Source organism: Nuphar pumila, chromosome 13 (genome assembly GCF_984573655.1).
Source record: "Nuphar pumila chromosome 13, dmNupPumi1.hap1.1, whole genome shotgun sequence".
NCBI lineage: Eukaryota > Viridiplantae > Streptophyta > Magnoliopsida > Nymphaeales > Nymphaeaceae > Nuphar > Nuphar pumila.
In genome coordinates, this window is record NC_143261.1 from 15665628 (window position 1) to 15691773 (window position 26146).

A 26146-nucleotide genomic window follows, 5' to 3' on the forward strand; every position below is an offset into this window, starting at 1 on the left:
CAAACCAAACCAAAACAAACCAAACCAAACCTGTTGACACCCCTAGTTGTACTTGTCTTAGTCGCCCAACATAGATGCATCACATTATATTTCATTGTTCGTACCTAGCTCATTATGTCAGGGTCTCGTTGTGTTCTATTGAGACATCATCTTAGTCATGCCACTTGGGTAAAGTGGGCATATGCTCATTACAAATGTCATGTCGACTACAAGGTAATCTATTGGTTAACAACAATTAATCTCGTTGAAAAATATGACGTACACAAGTTAACATATAATATTGACATATAAAATTCATGCTCATAGTTTTCTTTTATCCTGTTTTTTAATCTTATATCATCATTAGGATTAAGACCTTTATTGTTATTATATTATGAGATTTTCAAAATTATCATGTTTTGTATATTAATTCTCAACCTAAGTAGTTTGTCTCAGATAAAGGTAAAGAACTCGGTAATTACAACATAGGGAAACAATAAGCTCTATCAAAGTAAACAATGATTAAAAAATCTTTTTTTATTAATAGAGATCAAATGACTAATCACAATTTACCTATATAAAGATGAAGATAGATGATATTGCTCCAAATTAACATTGTGGTATATATAATATTAACATTGATTTATATAATGATTCACACAAAACATGTCAATTTTTGTCTTGTATAAAAGAATTAAGTAAGTTGAATACATTGTGGGCTTGTTGAATAGTTTCAATGACTTTTAGTTTTAGCATGCTTTATATGCAACTTGAAATCATTGAAACCATAAAATTTAAAGACATAAATTTTACATTTGAAGAATGTCACATCATAATCATTGGCTTACTAAACAAGTATTTTATATTTTTTAATATAATAATTATTTTTATGATGCGTGGTGACTCCCTGGGGAAAAGGGTAAGCCTACAAAGTTTTATGTTGCCAGAACAACGGCCATAAGTATGACTAGCATAGTCAGTGCGGCTAGATATTCAACTTTGCGTGGTGACACCCTGGGGAAAAGGGTAAGCCTACAAAGTTTTATGTTGCCAGAACAACGACCATAAGTATGACTAGCATAGTCAGTGCGGCTAGATATTCAACTTTGCGTGTGGTTTCTTCATGTAATTATCAAAAAAATAATTGCTTTTATGTTTCAACACAAGTTAAAGTGTATCTTTCTTATACATCAAATAATCATTCATTATTATATTGACGTTGTTATGGACGATAAAACAAAAGTTATGATTTTATGAGCCAAGAAAATATCCATATTATGAAACGTTGATTTGAAGTCGCATAATATCCAACATATGTATCAAAATCAAAGGATTCAAGAGGGGATTCCACTAACTAAACAATATAAATCACATGGTTAGTTTTATAATAAAAACAACAAAAAAGTATAAAAGTGAAAGAAAAAACTACATTTGAACATCATGAAGACCTAACCAAATGTTATCCCTTTAATTTTGTGTGACAACCTAATTGTATATAAAGATGCAACCCAGTACAAAGCACATGAGTCATTTTGTTGGTTATAATCCAAATTTGATCAAAGTCATATTCAATGATATATACAAATTTTGTAGTGATTACTTGTGATGATGAATGGATTACAGGGCACAAGTGTAATCCCTAAATGAGTTATGAGTGGGCAATCATTTTGTGAGTATTTCAATTAACAACCAAATGAAAGTCAATATATGCATCTCTCTCTCCACATACACGTACACACATGCATGAGTGATGCAAATTTTTTTTTTTTTTGATATTTACACGGAGAAACCGCCCCCAGGAAAAGATGTGATGATAGCAGGACCATATCCAAATTGTCCAACATGAATTAAGAAGTCTTCTATGGGCTTCCAAAGTTTCCAGAAGAATCAAGTCCCACCAGATTAATAAGTCCCTAACTAAAAAGAAGTCTCATGTTGATCAAGAGTCCAAAGTTGTTAATGTAGCTCTTAATGAGATAACCCTAATTAATGAGGACACTCAAAAACATGTTCAAGAATGTATGGACTCTAAGCTCATGATTCATGAAGAATTATAGAGTCCAAAACCATAATATCCTTTTTATATAAACACAGCACAACCTCTTCTATCTGCATCTTCATCGTGGATGTAGGTCAATCCAGACCGAACCACGTTACAGTGTGGGCTTGTGAGTTTCAATATTTTTCTGTGTTCTTTGCATTTTCAAAAGAGACCTAGCCATGCTGGCCCGATCTGCCATACTTATGGTACAATGTAAAACTCCATGAGCTTACCACTTGCCCCTATAGGGAGTTGCGTGTGATGAGAATATGTGAACTGGCTTTTTAGTTTTTTTTTTCCTCTGTAATTTTGATCTGCTTGATTTGATTTTATAAGGATTGACTCTTTAATTGTTGGCTTTGGACACCCCCCCCCCCCTGAGTAGTATTAATATTTTATATAGTTTGAAAATCAACGATCCAACATTTACATAAATATTTAAGGTTAAAAACGTCATGTTTTTTATTAAACATGATACACATCAATTCTTAGCAAATCAATCATGTTGAATACATATACAAGATTGGTTTGGCAAAAAACAAATGCTAAAGAACTCCCAAAAACCTAGTTTGTTTCTCTTTGAAACATTGCATGTTTTATCTAATTCTAACTATAAAGATGGGATTTACATGCATGATTTTATAGGAATCAGTTCTTAAATCATTTGGTTCTGCCCCCAAATGGGTTTGACATAGTGGGATGGGGCCTAGGCTGCTAGGCAGACGAACTAGGTTCAAATCTGATGGATGTCACAATCACTCTTTGCATAAGCCAAAGAGTGATGACTCTTTCGGGGCAAAGGGTATGCCGATAGAGTTATGTTGTCAGGACAGTGATCGTAAGTAGCCAACACAGCTATGTCTTTGTTTCTCGGACCGGTTTCTTTGTGTAAATAGGAAAAAAAAATTATTTGGTTCTCATACATGGGTAAGGTTTTATACCCTACAAAATCAACTGTCTAAAATGTTGAATATGACTAAAAAAAAATCGTATTTTTTTATGAGAAACAATGTTTTTCGGGTGTTGATTTCTAGCAAACCACCTGACTCACCTAATTTTATTTATTTATTTATTTATTTATTTAACTTTAAACATTTTGTTTTATAAGGTGTTATAGAGGGTTGTTTAACTGCCATGTAAGAAAAATTGTCAAATTGTAAAAGCAAGGTACGAACGTGCAACCGTACAAGAAAACTTGGCTCACGATAACTTGGAAGAGGTAAGGTTAAGCCTGGACACAACACCCAGAGTTTATTCACAAATTACTTTTCGGCCATCAATCTTTGGGATTTATACCGTACGTGATTTGAAGCCTAAAGCCAATTTCGAATTCGGATTTTGAATCAAATGAAAAAAAAGTAATACCTGATCCAAGTCCACTGACCTCTTAGCCTCATTTTCTCATCGGTCCATAGAGACAAAACCTAGGACTGGTAACAACAGTTCAATCTCAAATTAAATCCATATTGATAGAAAGTATTTCAGCGATCTCTACAATCCGAGTCCGAGCGGTTCGTAATAGGTTCGACATTTAGCATTGTATGTAATTAGGGATGGGCTTCAGCCCAGCCCGGCCTGCTAATGGACTAGGCCGACCGGGCCCTGCCTGCTTACTAACGGGCTGGGTTTTGGTCCGGTTATTAACGGGCTCAGGTTTAAAGAGAAACCCATGGCCCGGCCCATTAGCCCATCGGACCAATGTAAAGCCCCCGGCCTGACCCAATCTTAAATGCTGACTGAAATTATAGGTTGACGAGAGGATAGCAAGTTTTCATGCAACTAATTTCTAATTAGTACAATTAATTAGGTAAATAGTAATAATTAACAAATAGAAAGTTTTCATGCAACTAATTAGATAAATAATAATAGCTATCCAAATTACTATGTAACAAATTACTACGTAAATAGTTTATTTTTAAAAAATTTATATTATTAAAAAATTAATAAATAATTCAGGCCCATAGAGACAGCCCAGTAGCACGCGGGACTGCTCGAACCCAACCCATACATATAACGGGCCGGGTCGACTTGACCCATCGGGTGGACTGGCCGGTTGCTCGCCCCTATATGTAATGGAGGTGGATCATCCATTCCATGCAGATGGAAAGCTGTATGCCACATCTGAATCCAATTATTAATTGGATGGGTATCCCACTAATCATATTCTAATGTCAAATCGATATCTGATCAGCTGACCTCTTTATCTAGGGAAGCAAATGGTTCTGGAACAACTAAATACATGAAGAATAAGATCAAAATCAGATCTGAAACAACTAAAAATTGTTCAACTCCCACCCTCAATCCGACCCATTTGCATTCCTATCCTTATGGATCCTTGCCAGCCCCGCTACAAATATTTGCAACTTTGCTGCACAGTGGAATCGGTGTTTCAGAAAGAAATGGACTTAGGACCTAAGGATCCCAACATTGTGTGGCTGATTCAAACGGCAACTTGATCAGAATCTGAAAAGCTCCTATATGTGCAAACAAGGCCCACTATCTATGCTTCATGTAGTTGGATCTGATCCTTTTCCACTTCACATTTGAATTTTGTTGGGATAGTCTATATTCTCATTGAAAGGGTAGGGTGTATTGCTAGAGACTAACAATTATTTTAGCATGGAGGTATTTGATGATGCATTAATTACTCGTAAATATAATATATTTTTATTATATAAATGCATCATTTATAAGTTTAGAACCCACACTTAGATGCATATAGATGTCATTGAGTTACGGTTCGAATTTCGTTCGAATCGGACTTAAAATGAGAGAAATATCACATTTTTAGTGAAACGGGTCAGACCTCGAGGCAAACCGGAACATTTCGGATCCAAAAAAGCCATTTGGGCCTCGGATCTGAAGCAAAATGTAACTCATTTCAACCCATATTAGCCTCATCCACGATTTTGCAAAATAATTGCTAAAACCCTCCTAAAAAAACGCCTAACAATATTTTTTATTTTTAATTTTTAATTTAAAAATAGCGAAAACTTGAGTTTTTGATATAAAAGATAACAAAAACCCTAAGCAAATTATTTTTGCTTAGGAATTTGTGCCCCTAAACCTGAATTGCAGACCATCATCTTCTTCCTCCTTGGCTCATATGGCCCACCTTCTTTCCCTTTGAGTTTTGGGTGGTTTTGCTCAAACCCATCCCATCAGGTCTTAACTTATTTGCTATCAGGGCTTTATATTGTGCACAAGCTATCTATAACAGTATCAGCTTTACAGGAATAAGATCCTTGTCGCAAACCCGATCCAGTGAACCTGCACTGTGTCAATATTCAACCTTGGGTCCACTTCTGGGTCTTCTCGACCGGATATCCAAGCCCCATCAAGTATCCAACTCGACGCCCACTCATACACACTGTCCCCAGTAACCCAGTTGTCAGTAGTCGGGTCTTATGGAGTTGAACACATGTCAAGATCCAACCCATTAAGAGAAAAAATCAGCAAGAGTGGCATTTTAGAAAATTCCTAATTATCAAGTGGTATTTCTCCGGAGGTCATCCTACAAATATTTTCACCAACCTCTCCCACTGTGAAGGACTAGCTCAAGCTAGAGAGAGAGAGAGAGAGAGAGAGAGAGAGAGAGAGAGAGAGAGAATGGCGACCCAGAAATCCGTTCTAATTCTCTGCGGAGATTTCATGGAGGATTACGAGGTTGGTTTGTCTCTATTTTGTGGGATTTCGGTTGTTTTCTGGTGAATTTTTTCTTCTTTCACAAATCATGTCTTCTTGAATTCATTGCCTCTGTTTTTCTCTTCTCTTCATTCTTAATACAATATTTTTTTTCTCTTTGCCGCTTGTGTTTCTTACTTTCTTTTCAATGTTGAAGGTGATGGTGCCGTTTCAAGCATTACTGGCATACGGGGTCTCCGTCGACGCCGTCTGTCCGGGGAAGAAGAAGGGCGACAAATGCCCGACGGCCGTTCATCAATTATTTGGCCATCAGGTCATCGTTTGCTCGGTTGCCCATCAATTTATTTCTTGTGTTCTTCATATGTGCATGCGTGCATGTGTGTGTTGTTGGGGGAAAACCAAGAATAGCGAAAGCACTTCGCCTCTATGTGAGTCTCATAGAAAATTCAACAAATACTTGTTAGGAACAATCACATAAACCTCAGGTATGGCAGGCTGAACCAGCGCGAACAGGTCTTCGACCCCAGATGTGGTTTCTTCGAGTAACAAATCTATAAAAAAAAAGAAACCCCAACTACACCAGATCTCATGCAACCGCCTCCATCAAGACAAACATATACAATTCAATGGCAATTCGTCTATGTGTATTATGGTTTGTGATCGAGTTTCGAGACGTTTGTATTGGTCTCTGCCTCTCTGATTTGTATGTTGTTAGGAATGCATGCATCCATGGGCGGTCTTTTAACTGTAAAGACTGTTCATTGTTTATTTAATTTGTACTTTCTCTCGCTAGTTGCATATAGTATTCATGGTTAGATATTTCTGGTGTTGTTTGAGAATCACCGTTCTCGGAGAAATTCAGTTATTGTTGTTTCATGATTCTTGAATTCGCGAGGCAGTGACTGTTGTTGAGAAGTTAGTTGAAATCATTAGTATCCTTGCGGGTACCATCATAACGGACGGTTCCAGGTGGCCACAACACTATTTGACATTCGAATTTATGTTTGATTTCCTGGAGGATTTCCTTGACAATTTTGGATTCCTTGAATGTAAAAGGGAATTTGATCTCAAATTCATTGGAAAGATGAGAGAAATGATTTGGTTTGCGGTGATGTACCTAAGAAAGTAACAAAATAGCTGCCCCGTGATTAAACGTATTGGTTAGATGCTAATTTTACTCACTCATTTTTGGGCTACAGGTGATGTTATGCTTTTGAGAATTTTTTTTTCTTTCATAGCATGATCTGCTTACAACTGAACGAGTCCAAATGTGCACATGTTCATGGGAATTGTGCTTGCACTATATTTTGAACATGGCAAGCTGAAATGATCTTTGTTAGGTAGATGGGTTTAGAAATCGACTTGCTGGGAATCGGTGGGAAGTTAAGGTGAATTAGGTGTTGGATGTAAGAAGAGATGATGAATTAATTCAAAGGAGAAAACAATTTGGGGACTATTCCTTTACGGAGTACTTTTGGACTTTGATGATGTGGAATAGTCTCATATTGAAGAATCTTAAAAAGGTTGTGGGGTTTATAACCTACATGGAGATTCTATCACTTGTTCGAAAGAACAAGGGGATGGGATGGTTACGCCGCGCCGTGTCGGGTTTGAGTTCGGGTAATTGGCTCTTTAGGTCCATATCCATTATCTAAGTCTAATGTTCTTTTTGTCCCGCATTAATTGTTTTATTTTTAACTCTTTGGATTAAATAAAGATGATCGTTTTGTTATAACGTCACGTCTGTTCGAAACCAGTGACTCATCAGAGTCCTGTTACCGAGTTACGTCTATTCGTAATGGGCAACTCATCTAGAGTCGCGTCTATTTGAACGGTTCTCTTCCACGTCTTTTCAGAGAATATAAAACGTGGTTAAAGGGGTTCAAAGAGACGAACAATTCTACAGTGAATGTTCTCCCTTCTTCTCTCTTTGCTTTCCTGTAAATGGGAGTTTTGCAACATTTGTTTACAGAGGTTGTTTTCGAAGGGCGATCTACTATCGGAGTGCACCGATCCATATCGCTGAGGCTATTGTATTCTCGGGGAAGGACACTAGACCCTTCTTGCATCGTATGTGGAGGCGAATCTTCTCAAGTATTTTTATACGTCTTAGCCTATTGCAGGATATTAACATGTTTTTATTGTTGTTCTTATTCTGTTCTTTACATATGTTTGATCTATTGTCCTCGTCTGAATTTTGGTTTAAAACAGAACATGACATGCTTGAACCTTGTTATGGTTTGAATCAATTGTTTTATATACATATCATGTTGTATTGTAATCTGATTTGCATTATGATACTGTTTTTTAATCCAACAGTCTTATAGAAGATTCTAAGCATGTCGATTTCATCTAGTTTTATACTGAAAGTAGACATGTCCAGTATGCCTGAAAAGTTAGTCGGTTAGAATTTCAAGCGCTGGCAAAAACGCATGAAAATCTGGTTCACGACTATAGGCTTGATTTTTTTTCTATAGTTCGAATGCCCTACGGTTTCTGATACTGATCCTTATCCCGCCACTGTTACTGCGGCTGTAGAGTGGAAAAAGAAGGATAATATATGTCGTAGTTGCATTCTGTTGGCTCTGTCCAACACTTTTTGTGACGTATACAGTTCCTCTTCTACCACTGCTAAAGCTCCATGGGATCAACTTGACAAAAAGTACAATACCGAAGACCAAGGTCTTGAAAAATGCTCTGTTGCCAAGTTTCTGAAGTATCAGATGGTTGAGGGCAAATCGGTAACTGAACAGGCACATGACTTTCTGCTATTGCTTCATAGTTTGGCTGAGGCAGATATGAAACTTCCTGAGAAGTTTTAAGTCATGACCATCGTGGAAAAATTTTCTAAGTCTTGAGTAGACTTTGGCATGTCTCTCAAGCACCGTAGAGAAAATATTTCTCTGGATGATCTAATGGTAGCCATAGCCATTGAGGAAGAGCATAAGAGTAAAAAACAAGTTGTGATGTCAACTGAATAACCTAAAGTTAATATGATGACCAGATCATTTAAAGGCAAGGCCAAAAAGCTAAACCTGCAATGAAAAACCAATTCAAACCCAATTTATGTCCTTCCAAAAAGGCCAAAGCTCATGGGACCACAGATGGTACTCCTCAAGTCAAGATGGTGACTGAGGATGTTGGGACCAGCGCTGGGTATGTTTCTGTTAACCCTCAAATCTATCATGTTTATGAGCCAACTGAGTGGCTGGTTGACACTGGGGCTAATGTGCACGTTTGTGCTGATAAGTCTGTCTTTGGCTATTATCAGGTTGCTGCAGGTAGATCTGTAACTATGGGCAACTCTACGACTGCAAAGGTGTTGGGGATTGGACGCATGAACCTGAAGTTTCTTTAAGGACGAGTTCTATCTCTACACAGAGTACACCATGTGCCTGTAGTTAGAAGAAATATTTTAAGTGGTACGTGTCTAGGTAGGGAGGATTATGAATTTAACTTTAAATGTAATAAAGTTGTTATTTTACATTCTACAACATTTATTGGCAATGGGTATTTAGATGATGGTTTGTTTAAACTTCATGTTGAGCATGTTTGCAGTAATAAATTAGAGAATGATATTTCTTTTGATTCATTGTTTAATGTTGCTTACAATATAGAATCATCTAATTTGTGGCATAATAGATTAGGTCATGTGAATTTCAATTCTGTAAAACGCATGATGAACTTGAAGATGATTCCTGAACATTTCATAGATAAAACTAAAAAATGTGAAATTTGTGTAGGAAAACAATGTAGGAAACCATTCCATACGATTGTTTGAGATTCTGAAATATTGGATTTGGTTTCCACAAATATCTATGAGTTTAATAGAGTGTTAACTAGAAATCATAAAAAGTACTTTATCACTTTTATAGATGATTGCACTAAATATACTTATGTGTATTTGCTTAAATCAAAAGATGAAGCTTTTGATAAGTTTCTTATTTTTAAGAATGAAGCAGAAACACAAACTTGTAGAAAACTTAAAAGATTGAGGTCTGATAGAGGAGGAGAATATACGTCTAACAAACTTGATGAATATTGCAAATCCGTTGGCATAGTTCATGAGTTTACCGCTCCATATTCTCCTCAATCTAATGGGATTGCAGAAAGAAAGAATAGAACCCTAACTGACATGATAAATTCTCTACTTGGGAGTTCTAGATTACCTATCTATATATGGGGAGATGCTCTATATACGGCTTGTCATATTCTGAATAGAGTTCCCCAGAAGCATAAGGATAGTAGCCCATTTGAACTCTAGAGAAATAAGAAATCTAGCTTAAAATACCTCAAATTGTGGGTGTGCCTTGCAAAGGTACTAGTTCTAGAGCACAACAGGAAGAAGTTGGGTCCTAAAACCGTAGATGCTGTCTTCTGAGGTTATGTAGAGAAGAGCTATGCCTATAAGTTCTTAGTAATTAAGTCTGAGATATTTGGCATAGATATAAACTCTATTGTTGAGCTTCGAGAAGCTACATTATTTGAGGATGTATTTTTCATGAAAGTTGGTGTACCTCATAATCTTTCTTCTTTAGATTTACCTTCAACTTCTAGTTCCATTCCCGAACATGTGGAAATGATGACAGATGCGAGGGTTGAGCCATCTTGTTCTCACTCTTGACCAAATGAGTCTGAGGAAGTGGTTGAACCAAGAAGATGCAAGAGACCACAAATTACCAAGGATTTGAAAAATGATTATATCACTTACCTTATCGACGATGATCGTCCCACTTTCCGAGATGTAATGGCTTCATCTGAAGCAAGACATTGAAAAGAAGTCATAAAGAGTGAAATTGACTGCATCGTCTCTAATAGCACTTGAGAACTGGTTGACCTCCCTCGTGGTAGCTCTACTATTACGTGCGAATGGATCTTTAAGAAGAAGTTAAAACCAGATGGATTCATTGATAAGTACAAGGCTAGACTGGTTGCCAAGAGGTTCAAACAAAAGGAAGAATAAATTATTTTGACACCTATTCTCCGGTTACACGGATGACCATAATTAGGGTGCTTATTGCACTGACTTCTATTTATGATCTCTCGATTCATCAATTGGACGTGAAGACTGCCTTTTTGCATGGCGATCTTGAATAAGAGATCTATATGGATCAACCTGAAGGTTTTGTGGCTCCTGGTGATGAAAATAAATTTTATACACTTGTTAAGTTATTATATGGACTAAAACTAACCCCTAAATAATGGCACGAGAAATTTGCTAAAGTTATTTTATCTTTTGACTTTATTGTCAATGAATCTGATAAATGTGTTTATTGCAAAGTTAAAAGTGATGCATGTATCATTTTATGCCTGTATGTAGATGACATTCTATTGTTTGGTTTCAATATGAGAATTGTGAATGAGACGAAGTCGTTTCTTAGTGGTAAATTTGATATGAAGGATATGGGTATTGTAAATGTGATCTTAGGCTTAAAGCTGACTCGTTCAACTGATGGAATAACTATTTCTCAATCTCATTATGTTGAGAAAGTACTTGAGAAATTTGGCTATAATAAAGGAAGATCTGTAGCAACTCCGTATGACCCTTCTACTCCTCTTTATAAGAATACGACTGGTGTTCATGTGTCTTAATTAAGGTATTCACAAATTATTGAAAGTTTGATGTATCTTGCAAATTGCACGAGACTGAATATAGCATTTTCTGTGACAAAATTAAGTAGATACACAAGTTGTCTAAATCGCACTCATTGGAAGGCATTGGACAAGGTACTTAGGTACCTAAAAAGAACTATTTTCTTGAGTTTGCATTACAAGAGATTTTCTGTCACACTTGAGGGATATAGTGATGGGAGCTGGATAACCATGAACTCTGAAAGTTATGGCGTAACAGGGCATGTATTTACCTTAGCTAGCGACACAATCGCCTGGAGGTCAGTAAAGCAAATCATCTTGTCACAGTCTACTTTTGAGGTTGAACTTTGTGATTTAGATATCACAAGAATGAAAGCTGAATGGTTAAAGGGACTTCTAGAAGAACTTCTTTTAATGAGCAAACCAATTCCTGTGATATCTGTGCATTGTGATAATATGACCACAATTGCAAAGATTAAAAGCACAAAATACAATAAAAAATAAAGAAGACACATCGAAGTCAGAATAAAATCTGTAAGGGAACTGGTGTCTCAGCTAGTGGTTGTTGTGGACTATGTTGGATCCAAAGAGAACACAACTGATCCATTAACGAAAGGACTAGATAATTCATTAGTCCTAAAATCCAGAGAGGGGATGAGACTGAAACTCATCAGTAGTTCATATACAGTGGCAACCCAACCTATCTGAGTGGAGATCACACAAAGTAGGTTCAATGTGGTAATAAAAGTTGTAGGGTGAACTGGATAGCACATTTTTAATGTGATACTATGTATCCATGTCTTTTTTCCTGATTACTCTGAAAAGGTAATGTAGCTGTAAGTAAAGGAAGAGTGAAAACTCTGAATGGGTTCAAAGTCTTCTAGGTGAGATGTTAACAGTGCATCTCTAGAGAAGCCCAACTATATGAGTGTGATTGTGTGACCGCAGTTTAAGGAATTGGGTTATTCCTGAAATTACTCATGAAACAGGATTCGGGCGCATGGCCAATAACGCATCGCCCCTAAAGATTACAACCAGAACCTTTATCATGTTGTTGCTAATGGATACTTTTACACCAAATGTTTAAGTTAAAGACTTTAGTTCACTTCGCTCTTGTGGGAGTAAAGTTAGTCAACTGAGGTAGTGGTTAAAACCGAAAGGTACCATTACTGAAAGCATGATATGTTCTGCTGAAGATTACTCCATCTTGCATCTTTGTTTTCTCCTGTTTTCATTCTTTGAATTTGTGGGGGAATGTTGGATGTAAGAAGAGATCAGGAATTAATTCAAAGGAGAAAACAATTTGGGGACCACTCCTTTATGGAGTACTTTTGGACTTTGATGACGTGGAATAGTCCCATATTGAAGAATCTCAAAAAGGTTGTGGGGTTTATAACCTACATGAAGATTCTATCACTTGTTTAAAAGAACAAGGGGATGGGATGGTTACCACACTCGCACGCGTGCGCGCCCGTCGCGCAGCGTCGTGCCAGACTCGGCTCAGGCTCAGGTTCGGGTTCGGATAATTGGCCCTTTAGAGCCATATCCATTATGTAAGTCCAATGTTTTTTTTGTCCTACATTAATTGTTTTATTTTTAATTCTTTGGATTAAATAAAGGGATCGTTCCATTATAGCGTTGCATCTGTTCGGAACAGGTGCCTCATCAGATTTGCATAATGGTTTGCATTACATAAAAACATCTACAATGAACAGAATAAGAACAACACTGAAAACATGTTAACCTTCTGTAATAGGTTAAGGCGTATAAAAATACTCCTCTTAAAGAAGATTAACCCCCACATACGGTGTAAGAAAGGTCCAGCGTCCTTTCCCTCGGATACAATAGCCTCATCGATCTGGATCGGTACACTCCGATAGTAGATCGCCCTTCGAAAACAACCTTTGTGAACAAATGTTGCAGAACTCCCGTTTACAGGAAAGTAAAGAGAGAAGAAGGAAGAACATTCACTGTAGGATTGTTCGTCTCTTTGAACCCCTCTAACTACGTTTTATAGTCTCTGAAAAGACGTGGAAGAGAACCGTTCGAACAGACATGACTCTAGATGAGTTGCCTGTTACGAATAGATGTAACTCTGTAACGGGACTCTGATGAGTCAACCGTTCTGAACAGACGTGACTATGTAACGAAATGATCCCCTTTATTTAATCCAAAGAATTAAAAATAAAACAATTAATGCGGGACAAAAAAAACATTGGACTTTGATAATGGATATGGCCCTAAAAGGCCAATTACCCGAACCCGAACCCGAACCCGAATCCGAATCCGAATCCGAATCCGAACCCGAGCCTGAGCTCGGTTCGGCTCGACTCGGTACGGAACGATGGGGCAGACGTGTGTGCGCGTGTGTGGTAACCATCCCATCTCCTTGTTCTTTGGAACAAGTGATAGAAGCTCCATGTAGGTTATAAACCCCACAACCTTTTTGAGATTCTTCAATATGAGACTATTCCACATCATTAAAGTCCAAAAGTACTCCATAAAGGAGTGATCCCCAAATTGTTTTCTCCTTTGAATTAATTCCTCATCTCTTCTTACATTCAACATTCCCCTACAAATTCAAAGAATGAAAACAGGAGAAAACAAAGATACAAGATGGAGTAATCTGCAGCAGAACATATCATGCTTTCAGTAATGGTACCTTTCGGTTTTAACCACTACCTCAGTTGACTAACTTTACTCCCACAGGAGCGAAGTGAACTAAAGTCTTTAACTTAAACATTTGGTGTAAAAGTATCCATTAGCAACAACATGATAAAGGTTCTGGTTGTAATATTTAGGGGCGATGCGTTACGGGCCATGCGCCCGAATCCTGTTTCATGAGTAATTTCAGGAATGACCCAATTCCTTAAACTGCGGCCACACAATCACACTCACATAGTTGGGCTTCTTTAGAGATGCACTGCTAACATCTCACCTAGAAGACTTTGAACCCATTCAGAGTTTTCACTCTTCCTTTACTTACAGCTACATTACCTTTTCAGAGTAATCAGGAAAAAAGACACAGATACATAGTATCACATTAAAAATGTGCTATCCAGTTCACCCTACAACTTTTATTACCACATTGAACCTACTTTGTGTGATCTCCACTCAGATAAGTTGGGTTGCCACTGTATATGAACTACTGATGAGTTTCAGTCTCATCCCCTCTCTGGATTTTAGGACTAATGAATTATCTAGTCCTTTCGTTAATGGATCAGCTGTGTTCTCTTTGGATCCAACATAGTCCACAACAACCACTAGCTGAGACACCAGTTCCCTTACAGATTTTATTCTGACTTGGATGTGTCTTCTTTATTTTTTATTGTATTTTGTGCTTTTAATCTTTGCAATTGTGGTCATATTATCACAATGCACAGATATCACAGGAATTGGTTTGCTCATTAAAAGAAGTTCTTCTAGAAGTCCCTTTAACCATTCAGCTTTCATTCTTGTGATATCTAAATCACAAAGTTCAACCTCAAAAGTAGACTGTGACAAGATGATTTGCTTTACTGACCTCCAGGCGATTGTGTCGCTAGCTAAGGTAAATACATGCCCTGTTACGCCATAACTTTCAGAGTTCATGGCTATCCAGCTCCCATCACTATATCCCTCAAGTGTGACAGAAAATCTCTTATAATGCAAACTCAAGAAAATAGTTCTTTTTAGGTACCTAAGTACCTTGTCCAATGCCTTCCAATGAGTGCGATTTAGACAACTTGTGTATCTACTTAATTTTGTCACAGAGAATGCTATATTCGGTCTCGTGCAATTTGCAAGATACATCAAACTTTCAATAATCTGTGAATACCTTAATTGAGACACATGAACACCAGTCGTATTCTTATAAAGAGGAGTAGAAGGGTCATACGGAGTTGCTACAGATCTTCCTTTATTATAGCCAAATTTCTCAAGTACTTTCTCAACATAATGAGATTGAGAAATAGTTATTCCATCAGTTGAATGAGTAATCGTTAAGCCTAAGATCACATTTGCAATACTCATATCCTTCATATCAAATTTATTATTAAGAAACAATTTCGTCTCATTCACAATTCTCATATTGGAACCAAACAATAGGATGCCATCTATATACAGATATAAAATGATACATGCATCATTTTTAACTTTGCAATAAATACATTTATCAGATTCATTGACAACAAAGCTAAATGATAAAATAACTTTATCAAATTTCTCATGCCATGGTTTAGGAGCTTGTTTTAGTCCATATAATGACTTAACAAGTCTACAAACTTTATTTTCTTTACCAGGAGCTACAAAACCATAAATTTGATCTATATAGATCTTTTCTTCAATATCGCCATGCAAAAAGACGGTCTTCACGTCCATTTGATGGACCCAGAGATCATAAATGGAAGTCAGTGCAACAAACACCCTAATTGTGGTCATTCATGTAACCGGAGAAGTGTCAAAATAATCTATTCATTCCTTTTGTTTGAACCCCTTGGCAACCAGTCTAGCCTTGTACTTATCAATGGATCTATCTGATTTTAACTTCTTCTTAAAGATCCATTTGCACCCAATAGTAGAGCTATCACGAGAGAAGTCAACCAGTTCTCAAGTGTCATTAGAGACAATGAATTCCATTTCACTCTTTATGGCTTCTTTCCAATGCCTTGCTTCAGGTGAAGCCATTGTATCTCGGAAAGTGAGAGGATCATCCTCGATAAGGTAAGTGATATAATCACTTCCCAAATCCTTGGTAATCCGTTGTCTCTTGCTCCTTCTTGGTTCAACCACTTCTTCGGTCTCATTTGGTCAATAGTGAAAACAAGATGACTCAACCCCCACATCTGTCATCATTTCCATATGTTCGGGAATGAAACTAGAAGTTGAAGGTACATTTAAAGAAGAAAGATTTTGAGGTACACCAACTTCATGAAAAATACATCCTAAAAAAATGTAGCTTCTCAAAGCCCAACAATAGAGTTTACATATGTGCCAGATATTTCAGAATTAATTACTAAGAACTTATATGCATTGCTCTTTTCTACATAATCCAAAAAGACAACATCTACGGTTTTAAGACCCAACTTCTTCGTGTTGTGCTTTGGGACAAGTACCTTTGCAAGATACTCCTACACTTTGAGGTATTTTAGGCTAGATTTCTTATTTTTTCAGAGTTCAAATGAGCTACTATCCTTATGCTTATGGGGAACTCTATTCAGAATATAACAAGCTGTATTCAGAGCATCTCTTCACATATAGGTAAGTAATCAAGAACTCTCAAGCATTTATCATGTGGAGCGGTAATTTTAGGCTTCTATTCTTTCTTTCTGCAATCCCGGTAGATTGAGGAGAATATGGAGCGGTAAACTCATGAACTATACCAACGGATTGACAATATTCATCTAATTTGTTAGACGTATATTCTCCTCCTCTATTAGACCTCAATCTTTTAAGTTTTTTACCAGTTTGTGTTTTTGCTTCATTCTTAAAAATAAGAAACATATCAAAAGCTTTATGTTTTGATTTTAGTAGATACACGTAACAATATTTAGTGCAATCATCTATAAAAGTGATAAAATACTTTTTATGATTTCTAGTTAACACTTCATTAAACTCACAAATATCTGTGTGCACCAAATCCAATATTTCAGAATCTCTAACAATCGTATGGAATGGTTTCTTATATTGTTTTGCTTGCACATAAATTTCACATTTTTTAGTTTTATCTATAGAATGTTCATGAATCATCTTCAAGTTCATCATGCATTTTATAGAATTAAAATTCACATTACCCAATCTATTATGCCACCAATCAGATGATTCTATATTATATCAACATTAAACAATGAATCAAAAGAAATATCATTATGGAAGCAGAAGTTGAAGGTACATCTAAAGAAGAAAGATTCTGAGGTACACCAACTTTCGGAAATACACTCTTAAAGAATGTAGCTTCTCGAAGCTCAACAATAGAGTTTACATCTATGCCAGATATCTCTGACTTAATTACTAAGAACTTATAGGCATAGTTGTTCTTTACATAACCTCAAAAGACAACATCTATAGTTTTAGGACCCAGCTTCTTCTTATTGTGTTCTAGACAAGTACCTATGCAAGGCACCCCCACACTTTGAGGTATTTTAAGCTAGATTTTCTATTTCCTTAAAGTTCAAATGAGTTACTATCCTTATGCTTCTAGGGAACTCTATTCAGAATATGGTAAGCTATATTTAGAACATCCCCCCACATACAGGTAGGTAATCCAGAACTCTCAAGTAGTGCATTTATCATACTAGTTAGGGTTCTATTCTTTCTTTTTGTAATTCCATTAAATTGCGAAGAATATGGAGCGGTAAACTCATGAACTATGCCAACGGATTTGCAATATTCATCAAGTTTGTTAGACGTATATTCTCCTCTTCTATTAGACCTCAATCTTTTAAATTTTTTACCAGTTTGTGTTTCTGCTTCATTCTTAAAAATAAGAAACTTATCAAAGGCTTCATCTTTTGATTTAAGCAGATACACATAACAATATTTAGTGTATCATCTATAAAAGTGATAAAGTACTTTTTATGATTTCTAGTTAATACTCCATTAAACTCACAGATATCTGTGTGCACCAAATCCAATTTTTCAGAATCTCTAACAATCGTATGGAATGGTTTCCTATATTGTTTTGCTTGCACACAAATTTCACACTTTTTAGTTTTATCTATAGAATGTTTAGGAATCATCTTCAAGTTCATCATGCGTTTTACAGAATTGAAATTCACATGACTCAATCTATTATGCCACAAATCAGATGATTCTATATTGTGAGCAACATTAGACAATGAATAAAAAAGAATATCATTCTCTAATTTATTACTACAAACATGTTCAACACACGAAGTTTAAACAAACCATCATCTAAATACCCCTTGCCAATAAATGTTGTAGAATGTAAAATTACAACTTTATTACATTTAAAGTTAAATTCATAACCCTCTTTAACTAGACATGAACCACTTAAAATATTTCTTCTAACTACAGGCACATGGTGCACTCTGTGTAGAGATAAAATTCATCCTGAAGGAAACTTAAGGTCCACGCGTCCAATCCCCAACACCTTTATAGTCGTGGAGTTGCCCATAGTCACGGATCTACCTGCAACAACCTGGTAATAGACAAAGACAGACTTATCAGTACAAACGTGCACATTAGCCCCAATGTCAACCAGCCACTCAGTTGAGTCATAAATATGATAGATTTGAGGGTTAATAGAAACATACCCAACGCTGGTCCCACAGTCCTCAGTCACCATCTTGACTTGAGGAGTACCATATGTGGTCCCATGAGCTTTGGCCTTTTTGGAAGGACATTCCTTGGGTTTGAATTGGTTTTTCATTGCAGGTTTAGCTTTTTGGCCCTTGCCTTTAAATGATCCGATCATCATATTAATTTTAGGCTGTTCAGTTGGCATCACAACTTATTTCTGACTTCTATGCTTTTCCTCAATAGCTATGGCTACCATTAGATCATCCAGAAAAATATTTCTTCTACGGTCTTTGAGAGACATGCCAAAGTCTACCCAAGACTTAGAAAATTTTCCACGGTGGTCATGCCTTGTAACTTCTCAGGAAGTTTCATATCTGCCTCAGCCAAACTATGAAGCAATAGCAGAAAGTCATGTGTCTGTTCAGTGACCGACTTGCCCTCAACCATCTGATACTTTAGAAACTTGGCAACAAAGTACTTTTCAAGACCTTGGTATTCGTTATTGTACTTTTTATCAAGTTGATCCTATAGGACTTTAGCAGTGGTAGAGGAACTGTATACGTCGAACAAAGTGTTGGACAGAGCCAACAGAATGCAACCACGACATATACTATCCTTCTCTTTTCACTCTACAACTGCAGTAACAGTGGCGGGATCAGGATCAATATCAGAAATCGTAGGGCATTCGAACTCCAGAACAGAAATCAAGCCTATAGTCGTGAACCAGATTTTCATGCGTTGTTGCTAGCATTTGAAATTCTGACCGACAAACTTTTCAGGCATACCGGACATGTCTACTTTCAGTATAAAACTAGATGACATCGACATGCTTAGAATCTTCTTTAAGACTGTTGGATTAAAAATCAGTATCATAATGCAAATCAGATTACAATACAACATGATATGCATGTAAAACAATTGATTCAAACCGTAACAGGGTTCAAGCATGTCATGTTTTGTTTTAAACCAAAATCCAGACAAGAACAACAGATCAAACATATGCAAAGAGCAGAATAAGAACAACACTGAAAACATGTTAATATTTTGCAATAGGCTAAGGCGTATAAAAATACTCTCTTTAGAGAAGATTCGCCCCCACATACGGTGCAAGAAGGGTCTAGCGTCCTTCCCTCAGGATACAATAGCCTCAGTGATCTGGATCGGTGCACTCTCATAGTAGATCGCCCTTCGAAAATAACCTTTGTGAACAAATGTTGCAGAACTCCCGTTTACAGGAAAGCAAAGAGAGAAGAAGGGGGAACATTCACTGTAGGATTGTTCGTCTCTTTGAACCCCTCTAACCACGTTTTATAGTCTCTGAAAAGACGTGGAAGAGAATCGTTCGAACAAACGTGACTCTAGGTGAGTTGCCCATTACGAATAGACGTAACTCTGTAACGAGACTTTGATGAGTCACTCATTCCGAACAGACGCGACTCTGTAACGGAACGATCCTCTTTATTTAATCCAAAGAATTAAAAATAAAACAATTAATGCGGGACAAAAAGAACATTGGACTTAAATAATGGATATGGCCGTGGCGGCCGGGCGCATGCGTGTGTGTGTGGTAACCATCCCATCCCCTTGTTCTTTGGAACAAATGATAGAATCTCCATGTAAGTTATAAACCCCACAACCTTTTTGAGATTCTTCAATATGGGACTATTCCACGTCATCAAAGTCCAAAAGTACTCCATAAAGGAGTGGTCCCCAAATTGTTTTCTCCTTTGAATTAATTCCTCATCTTTTCTTACATCCAACACCCTTTTTGTTCAGTTTGAATTTATGATGTCGATAGTGGTTCTGCTTTGTATAGCTGTTGAATTCAGAAACCCCATGGTAGTCTTTTCAACTGGTTACCAATTAAGTTGGGGTTTCTGCTGCTTGGTTCAATTACTAGTCTCCAGCAATGTTTTTCGGATGGATTATATATATGCATTATACATGACACACCTGGCAGAGCAGATACGGAGAAAAAAAATCAGTTACTGTATCCTTGGGAAGTGTCTAGAAGATGTTGTATAGCGCTTAACCTCAAAAATCCGTATGACCAAAATCCCTTGTACATCCTTAGTTATTCATTATTGGTTGTAGTGATGGATTGATAAAAGCATCCCCTCATTTAAGTACAAACAGTTGGTATCACCACTGGCATGGAATGATAATATATATTTTCTTTGGTTGGTTGCAAGAATGTTTATGGTTTTTCTCAATTCCTTTTTATATCTTTTCTTTGACTCCTCCGTTTTCTTGAGCTGCAGACATACTCTGAAACAAGAGGTCATAATTTCACTTTGACAGCGACTTTTGATGAGATTGAAGAAAGCAAATATGATGGCATAATTATCCCAGGAGGAAGGGCACCAGAATATCTTGCCATGAATGAATCTGTTCTGAGTTTAGTTGGAAAATTTTCCAATGCGAGAAAGCCAATTGCATCTATCTGCCATGGACAGTTGATTTTGGCAGCTGCTGGACTGATCAAAGGGCGGAAATGCACTGCATACCCTGCTGTAAAACCTGTTTTGATTGCTGCTGGTGCTGAATGGGTGGAACCCAAGTCAATGTCAGAATGTGTTGTTGATGGCAATCTCATAACTGGAGCAACATATAAAGGACATCCCGAGTTCATACGTCTTCTTGTCAATGCATTAGGTGGCACTATATCCAACTCAGAAAAGAATATTCTGTTCCTCTGCGGGGTATGCATGACCAGAACCTGTTTCTTTAAGAATCGTTTACAAATTAATATAATTTTGTGTATTTCTAGAACTGTGAAGAAGATGTATGGTATGTTTATAATGTTTTACATGCTTAATATGCAAGGTAACATGGTCATTCTTGTTGCATTTGTTGATTTCTAGTGTGAGCATTTAACTCATTGCCTATGAGATGCGCTAAAGGATTTAAGTAGGTGATATGATTTGGACAGTATGTCTTCAAGGGCTTTTTGGTCTTTAATCTCTTGTTTTCTTCTTCTTCCCTTGTCCCTCTAATTACCTCATCTGGAAAGGACAGTTGTTACCTGAGCCACCGGTGACCCCTCCAGAATCTGCAGGTATGGTATTCTAGCACCTCAAGGACCATGACTCTTGCATCTCAAGGTTGCGACCCATCATTATTTTCAGGACAGCTGCACCTGATAGTCTTCTTTCTTGTCATTTCCTTTCATATTCATATCTTCACATACCTTTCTCTTCACCTTCCTATATTCTAGCAGTAGCAAGTGAAGTAACTGGAGGGAGAAAGGAAGAAAAAGAAACAAAGAGGATAAAAGTTTACATGGTTGTGATGAAGTGTTTTTCTTTCTATCCTAAATAAAGTAAATTTACAGCCTTTAGAGCATTTTCAATGCAGTTGACCATGACTGCTCTCCTACTAATAATCAGTAACTATGCAACTTAAAGTACCAGAATCCATTGTTGGTAATACCTTTCTGCAACAAGCATAATGTGTAAAGTTGTTGTTTTGCAATAGGTTTTATCAACAAGCATAATGCATAAAGGTATCATCCTAGGTAATATTCAAAAGCATGTCAATCTGATTAAGATTTTTTTATTAGTGTTGGTTTGTGGAAAACATCTGCTTCTACTGACTGGCTTAGTTTACATCTTTGTGTGCATGTACTTCACCTTTTTATTATCTCAAATGACATAATTGTTCTCATCCTATAGGATTTTATGGAAGATTATGAGGTTATGGTTCCGCTTCAATCTCTCCAAGCTCTTGGTTGCCGGGCAGACACTGTCTGTCCCCAAAAGAAAGCAGGTGAATCGTGTCCGACTGCTGTCCACGATTTTGAAGGTGATCAAACTTACACTGAGAAGCCAGGGCATGATTTCGTGCTCAATTCTAGCTTTGAAAGTGTAGACTTTGATGACTATCATGGGCTTGTGATTCCTGGAGGGAGAGCACCTGAATACCTTGCACTGAATGACAAAGTAATAGACCTGGTGAAGAAATTCATGAACGCTGGTAAGCCAGTTGCATCGATTTGCCATGGTCAGCAAATATTATCATCTGCAGGTGTGCTAAAGGTATTGTTGTTACTTATCTAATCCATGTAACTTTTATGCTTTCCAGATTGTGTCTATGCCAATTTATTGATGTTGATAGCTATTAATTTCACTTCACTCCTTTTTGGTCTTCTGCTTCTTGCTCATCTCTTTGCCAATTTTTCTAATTGGTTGCATGAATGTTTAGGTGCATCTTACTTCCAGACTCCCTCATTTATTTGAAAAGAAATATACCTCTTCTGCTTCTACTGTAGGGTATACATTCTTTGTTAGTGGCAATCAGAATGACCTGCATGATAATGAAAAATCCTCCTAGGGAGATAAACTTCAGATCGGGGTTGGGTGATGGGCCAGCCTGTTGATAGGCTGTGGTCCGGTTCAGGCAATGTCAGAGCTCGATCCCAGTCTAGGCAGGCAGGGACAGAAGCTGGCCCAGCCCTGGTCTGTTTTGTACTGGGATGATCAACGGGCTCATGGCATGCTGGGTCTAAGCCCCATCCAGGCTGGGCCAGGGTCCAAAATACTTGCTCAAGCTCAGCCTGATGTCCACCCCTAGATGCAGCTACTTTAAGCCTGCAACCCTTATCAACCATAATGTGCAAAGACAGAGTAGAAGAATAACTAGACTGTGCAAGAAGCATGGTTTATCACAGAACAGACTATATCATCACATATGCTAGCAGCAAGGATGTATAAAGTAGGTTGGAGTCTTAGAAGCTATTCACGATTATATTTTCATTTGAAACCTTGTCAGTTAACAAACTGCACAAAGACTACCAAAGAAAAGTGAAAGAAAAAGAACAGAAAAATCCTCCAAGTCTGTTGTGAAGGAGTTAAAGTTTTAAATGTACTTTTATACCAGTAGTGATCTTTGCTCACGTCATGATCATGAACTTCTTGTGCTCTGACCCTTTTTATGCGATTATAATAGTGAGATATAGTTTCCATAAATGCATTAAATACAGGTTTGTGTCTTACATGTGAAAATATTTCTAAAAGGACAGTTCTTGACTACACGTATTTTCTAACTGTCTAGCTGGCTTTCAGTGCTGTTACCATGCCAGACGGTGGTAAATTGAGGCTTGAGTAAAAATTAAAATCTATTGGATAGTTCTTGTTCACTGCATGGTATGACTTGCATAATGGCATATCACTTATAAAAGAAAAAAAAAAGATGATGGTGTATGATATTTAACAATAATGTACTGGTTTGAGAGCTATTTGCAAATAGCTTTGTTTTGGACATCCATCCTGACCATGGAAGATGCCTCAATAAAGAGGCTGTGGCACTTGGAAAGGTATCTACACTTTTTTTTTCTCAATTTCTCCGAGTGTCTACTCTTTCATTATCATGCCAAACATGCTGCTTAAGATGCTCATAACTGGTGAGCAGACCAAGTTGCTGGGTAGCCAGGAGCTTCAGCTATAAGAAATTCTCATTTTTAACTTGCTCACAATCAATCAGAGAGTTCGATCTTCACCATGCAAAAGATGACATTTCCTCCCAATTCTGTGTTTATATATACTAAACTTTAAAAACATTGAATTCTTTGAGTAGCTGAGTCATATGGATTTCAATAGCGGACAGACCTTTTCCATTGCCATTTCTCGAGCTATCAGTGACAAATTTTATCATGGCAATTCTGCCGTCTTCATTGCAGGGAAGGAAGTGCACTGCATACCCTGCTGTAAAGCTCAATGTGGTGCTCGCGGGAGCTTCCTGGTTGGAGCCCAATCCAATACACCGGGCCTTCACGGACTCTAATTTGGTGACAGCAGCTGCTTGGCCTGCGCATCCGGAGTTCGTTTCTCAGTTCATGAAATTGCTGGGCATACATGTGAGCTTCTAATGTGAAACTGCCTTTGTGCTCTACTGAACGCAGTTTGTACCTGTGATTTCCTACGTACGGTGATGCGATGTTGGTTTTAGTAGCATCATGTAAGAATAAAGCTTCTGGTCTGTGCCCTCTTTGGTACAAAATGTCTATAGCTGTTAATGGGATATCTTTAGATTTCTGAAATCCTTTAATATCCTATGTAGTTCCTATTTGCCAATCTTGATGGGATACTGTTTGTGTTTTTGCCAGAGGCAGAGCTTGTGTATAGTTAGATGTGTTATTCGATCTTAGAAGGATCGATCTTCTCTCCATCTGTTTGTTGTGATATACTTCTTTCTGTGAATACTAATAAACATGTTCATGTGTTTCAGTTTGTGGTTCCATGTGTCCAAGTTCATGAACTTTGTCAATTTTCGGGAATTCATTAACCAGTCATTTGATTTACTGTCTTTGAGTCACTGAGTAAACTCAATTAGGCCTTGACTGAATCCATGGCAGACTTCATATTCATACAGAATTTTGTCATCTCTTCTCCACTTGCAGCTCATCTGCTAGGAGTGACTTGTGAATGTCACAAGTTTGAAACCTACAGGTGGCATCCTTTGCCGCAAGGTCACATAAGGGTGTCACTCTATCCGGCTTTTGCTGGACTCGAGAGGGTATGGACTGGATCCAATTGTGAGTTGTGAGCCGTGAATGGAGCACTAAAGGACCGTGAATGGAGAGTTTAAATTTGGGTACACACAATACAAAATCAAAATAATATGGGAGAGTTTAAATATGTCGGTTGTTACAAACATTGGAAACATGGCACACAGTTTCTTGTACAGTCCAAACAAACATTGGCCTTTAGTACAGTTGTTACAGAACATACGTTGTCTGTGATGTTCGTTATATCCAATCTTGGACGAGGCATCAAACAAGCCCTAATGGACCGTGAATGGAGTGGCTGGAGCATAATCCCATCCAATTTGAGTGAGTGGTGATGTCAAGGTGGTAATCAAAAGTCCAGTAGTGGACTTAGTGCACAGCATTCGAGCTTTTTTTTGGAAGGGAGAGGTAAAAGCAACACAGTTCCAAAGCATTGTTTTGTAAATTCGATGGGACATAGATTAAAAAGATTACCTGTCAATCATATTTTTTTACCAGAGATCCATCTAAATTAGCTAGATCAGGAGTGACTTGTGATTGTATTCAATTTTGGGGTAATTTGAGAAAAATAAGAATTCATATTCTTAGATGCAAATGCAAAAACATAAATAAATCATAAAACCCTACATGCAAGAAGATAAATAATCAATAAACCATAAGTAAGCCAAAGAACCTTAAATTACAAGAATTAAGAAGATCAAAGAAAAACTGGCCTAAACAAATACAAGAAAAATCCTAATCAAATTAGGTATAAGAAGCCCACAAAATTTTAAGCTGCCAGGACAATGATCGTAAGTACGACAACCAGAGCTAATACAATTAGGTCTCTGTTCATGTGGCACTTTCTTTGTGTAAATAAAAAAAAAAAAGTATAAAAAGCCCTAATTAACGAAATTTGATTCAAACCCATAATCAAAGAAATTCAAAGAAAAAAAAAACCTTAATCAAATTAAACATCTACAACTCTAATTCAAAATATTTGATTCAAAGCCCTAATCAAAGAAAATAAAATAAAAGACTCTAACAAAATTAAATAACAAAAGCCCTAATCAATGATAATAAAAAAAATTATAATCAATGAAAATTAAAGAAAAACACTAAATTAAAAAAAAAAACTAATCAATAAGAAAAAATCTAATCAATGA

At 37.1% G+C, this 26146-nt stretch overlaps 1 protein-coding gene across 1 annotated transcript; it reads left to right on the forward strand.

Moving 5' to 3' along the window:
• Positions 1-5570: 5570 nt before the first annotated feature.
• DJ1D (Class I glutamine amidotransferase-like superfamily protein) lies at positions 5571-24720 on the forward strand. The gene is made up of 5 exons (XM_089984232.1): positions 5571-5686; positions 5862-5978; positions 20758-21198; positions 22171-22533; positions 24174-24720. Exons 1-5 carry the CDS (start codon positions 5630-5632, stop codon positions 24360-24362), a joined length of 1167 nt encoding a protein of 388 aa, XP_089840358.1. The 5' UTR covers positions 5571-5629; the 3' UTR covers positions 24363-24720.
• Positions 24721-26146: the final 1426 nt, after the last annotated feature.

What these genes read in the sequence shown, in the direction of transcription:
- DJ1D (XM_089984232.1), top strand. Translation starts at nt 5,630, where the DNA reads ATGGCGACCCAGAAATCCGTTCTAATTCTCTGCGGAGATTTCATGGAG. An exon ending in ATTTCATGGAGGATTACGAG is followed by an intron (nt 5,687 to 5,861) that starts GTTGGTTTGTCT and finishes TCAATGTTGAAG; the next exon opens with GTGATGGTGCCGTTTCAAGC. An exon ending in ATCAATTATTTGGCCATCAG is followed by an intron (nt 5,979 to 20,757) that starts GTCATCGTTTGC and finishes CTTGAGCTGCAG; the next exon opens with ACATACTCTGAAACAAGAGG.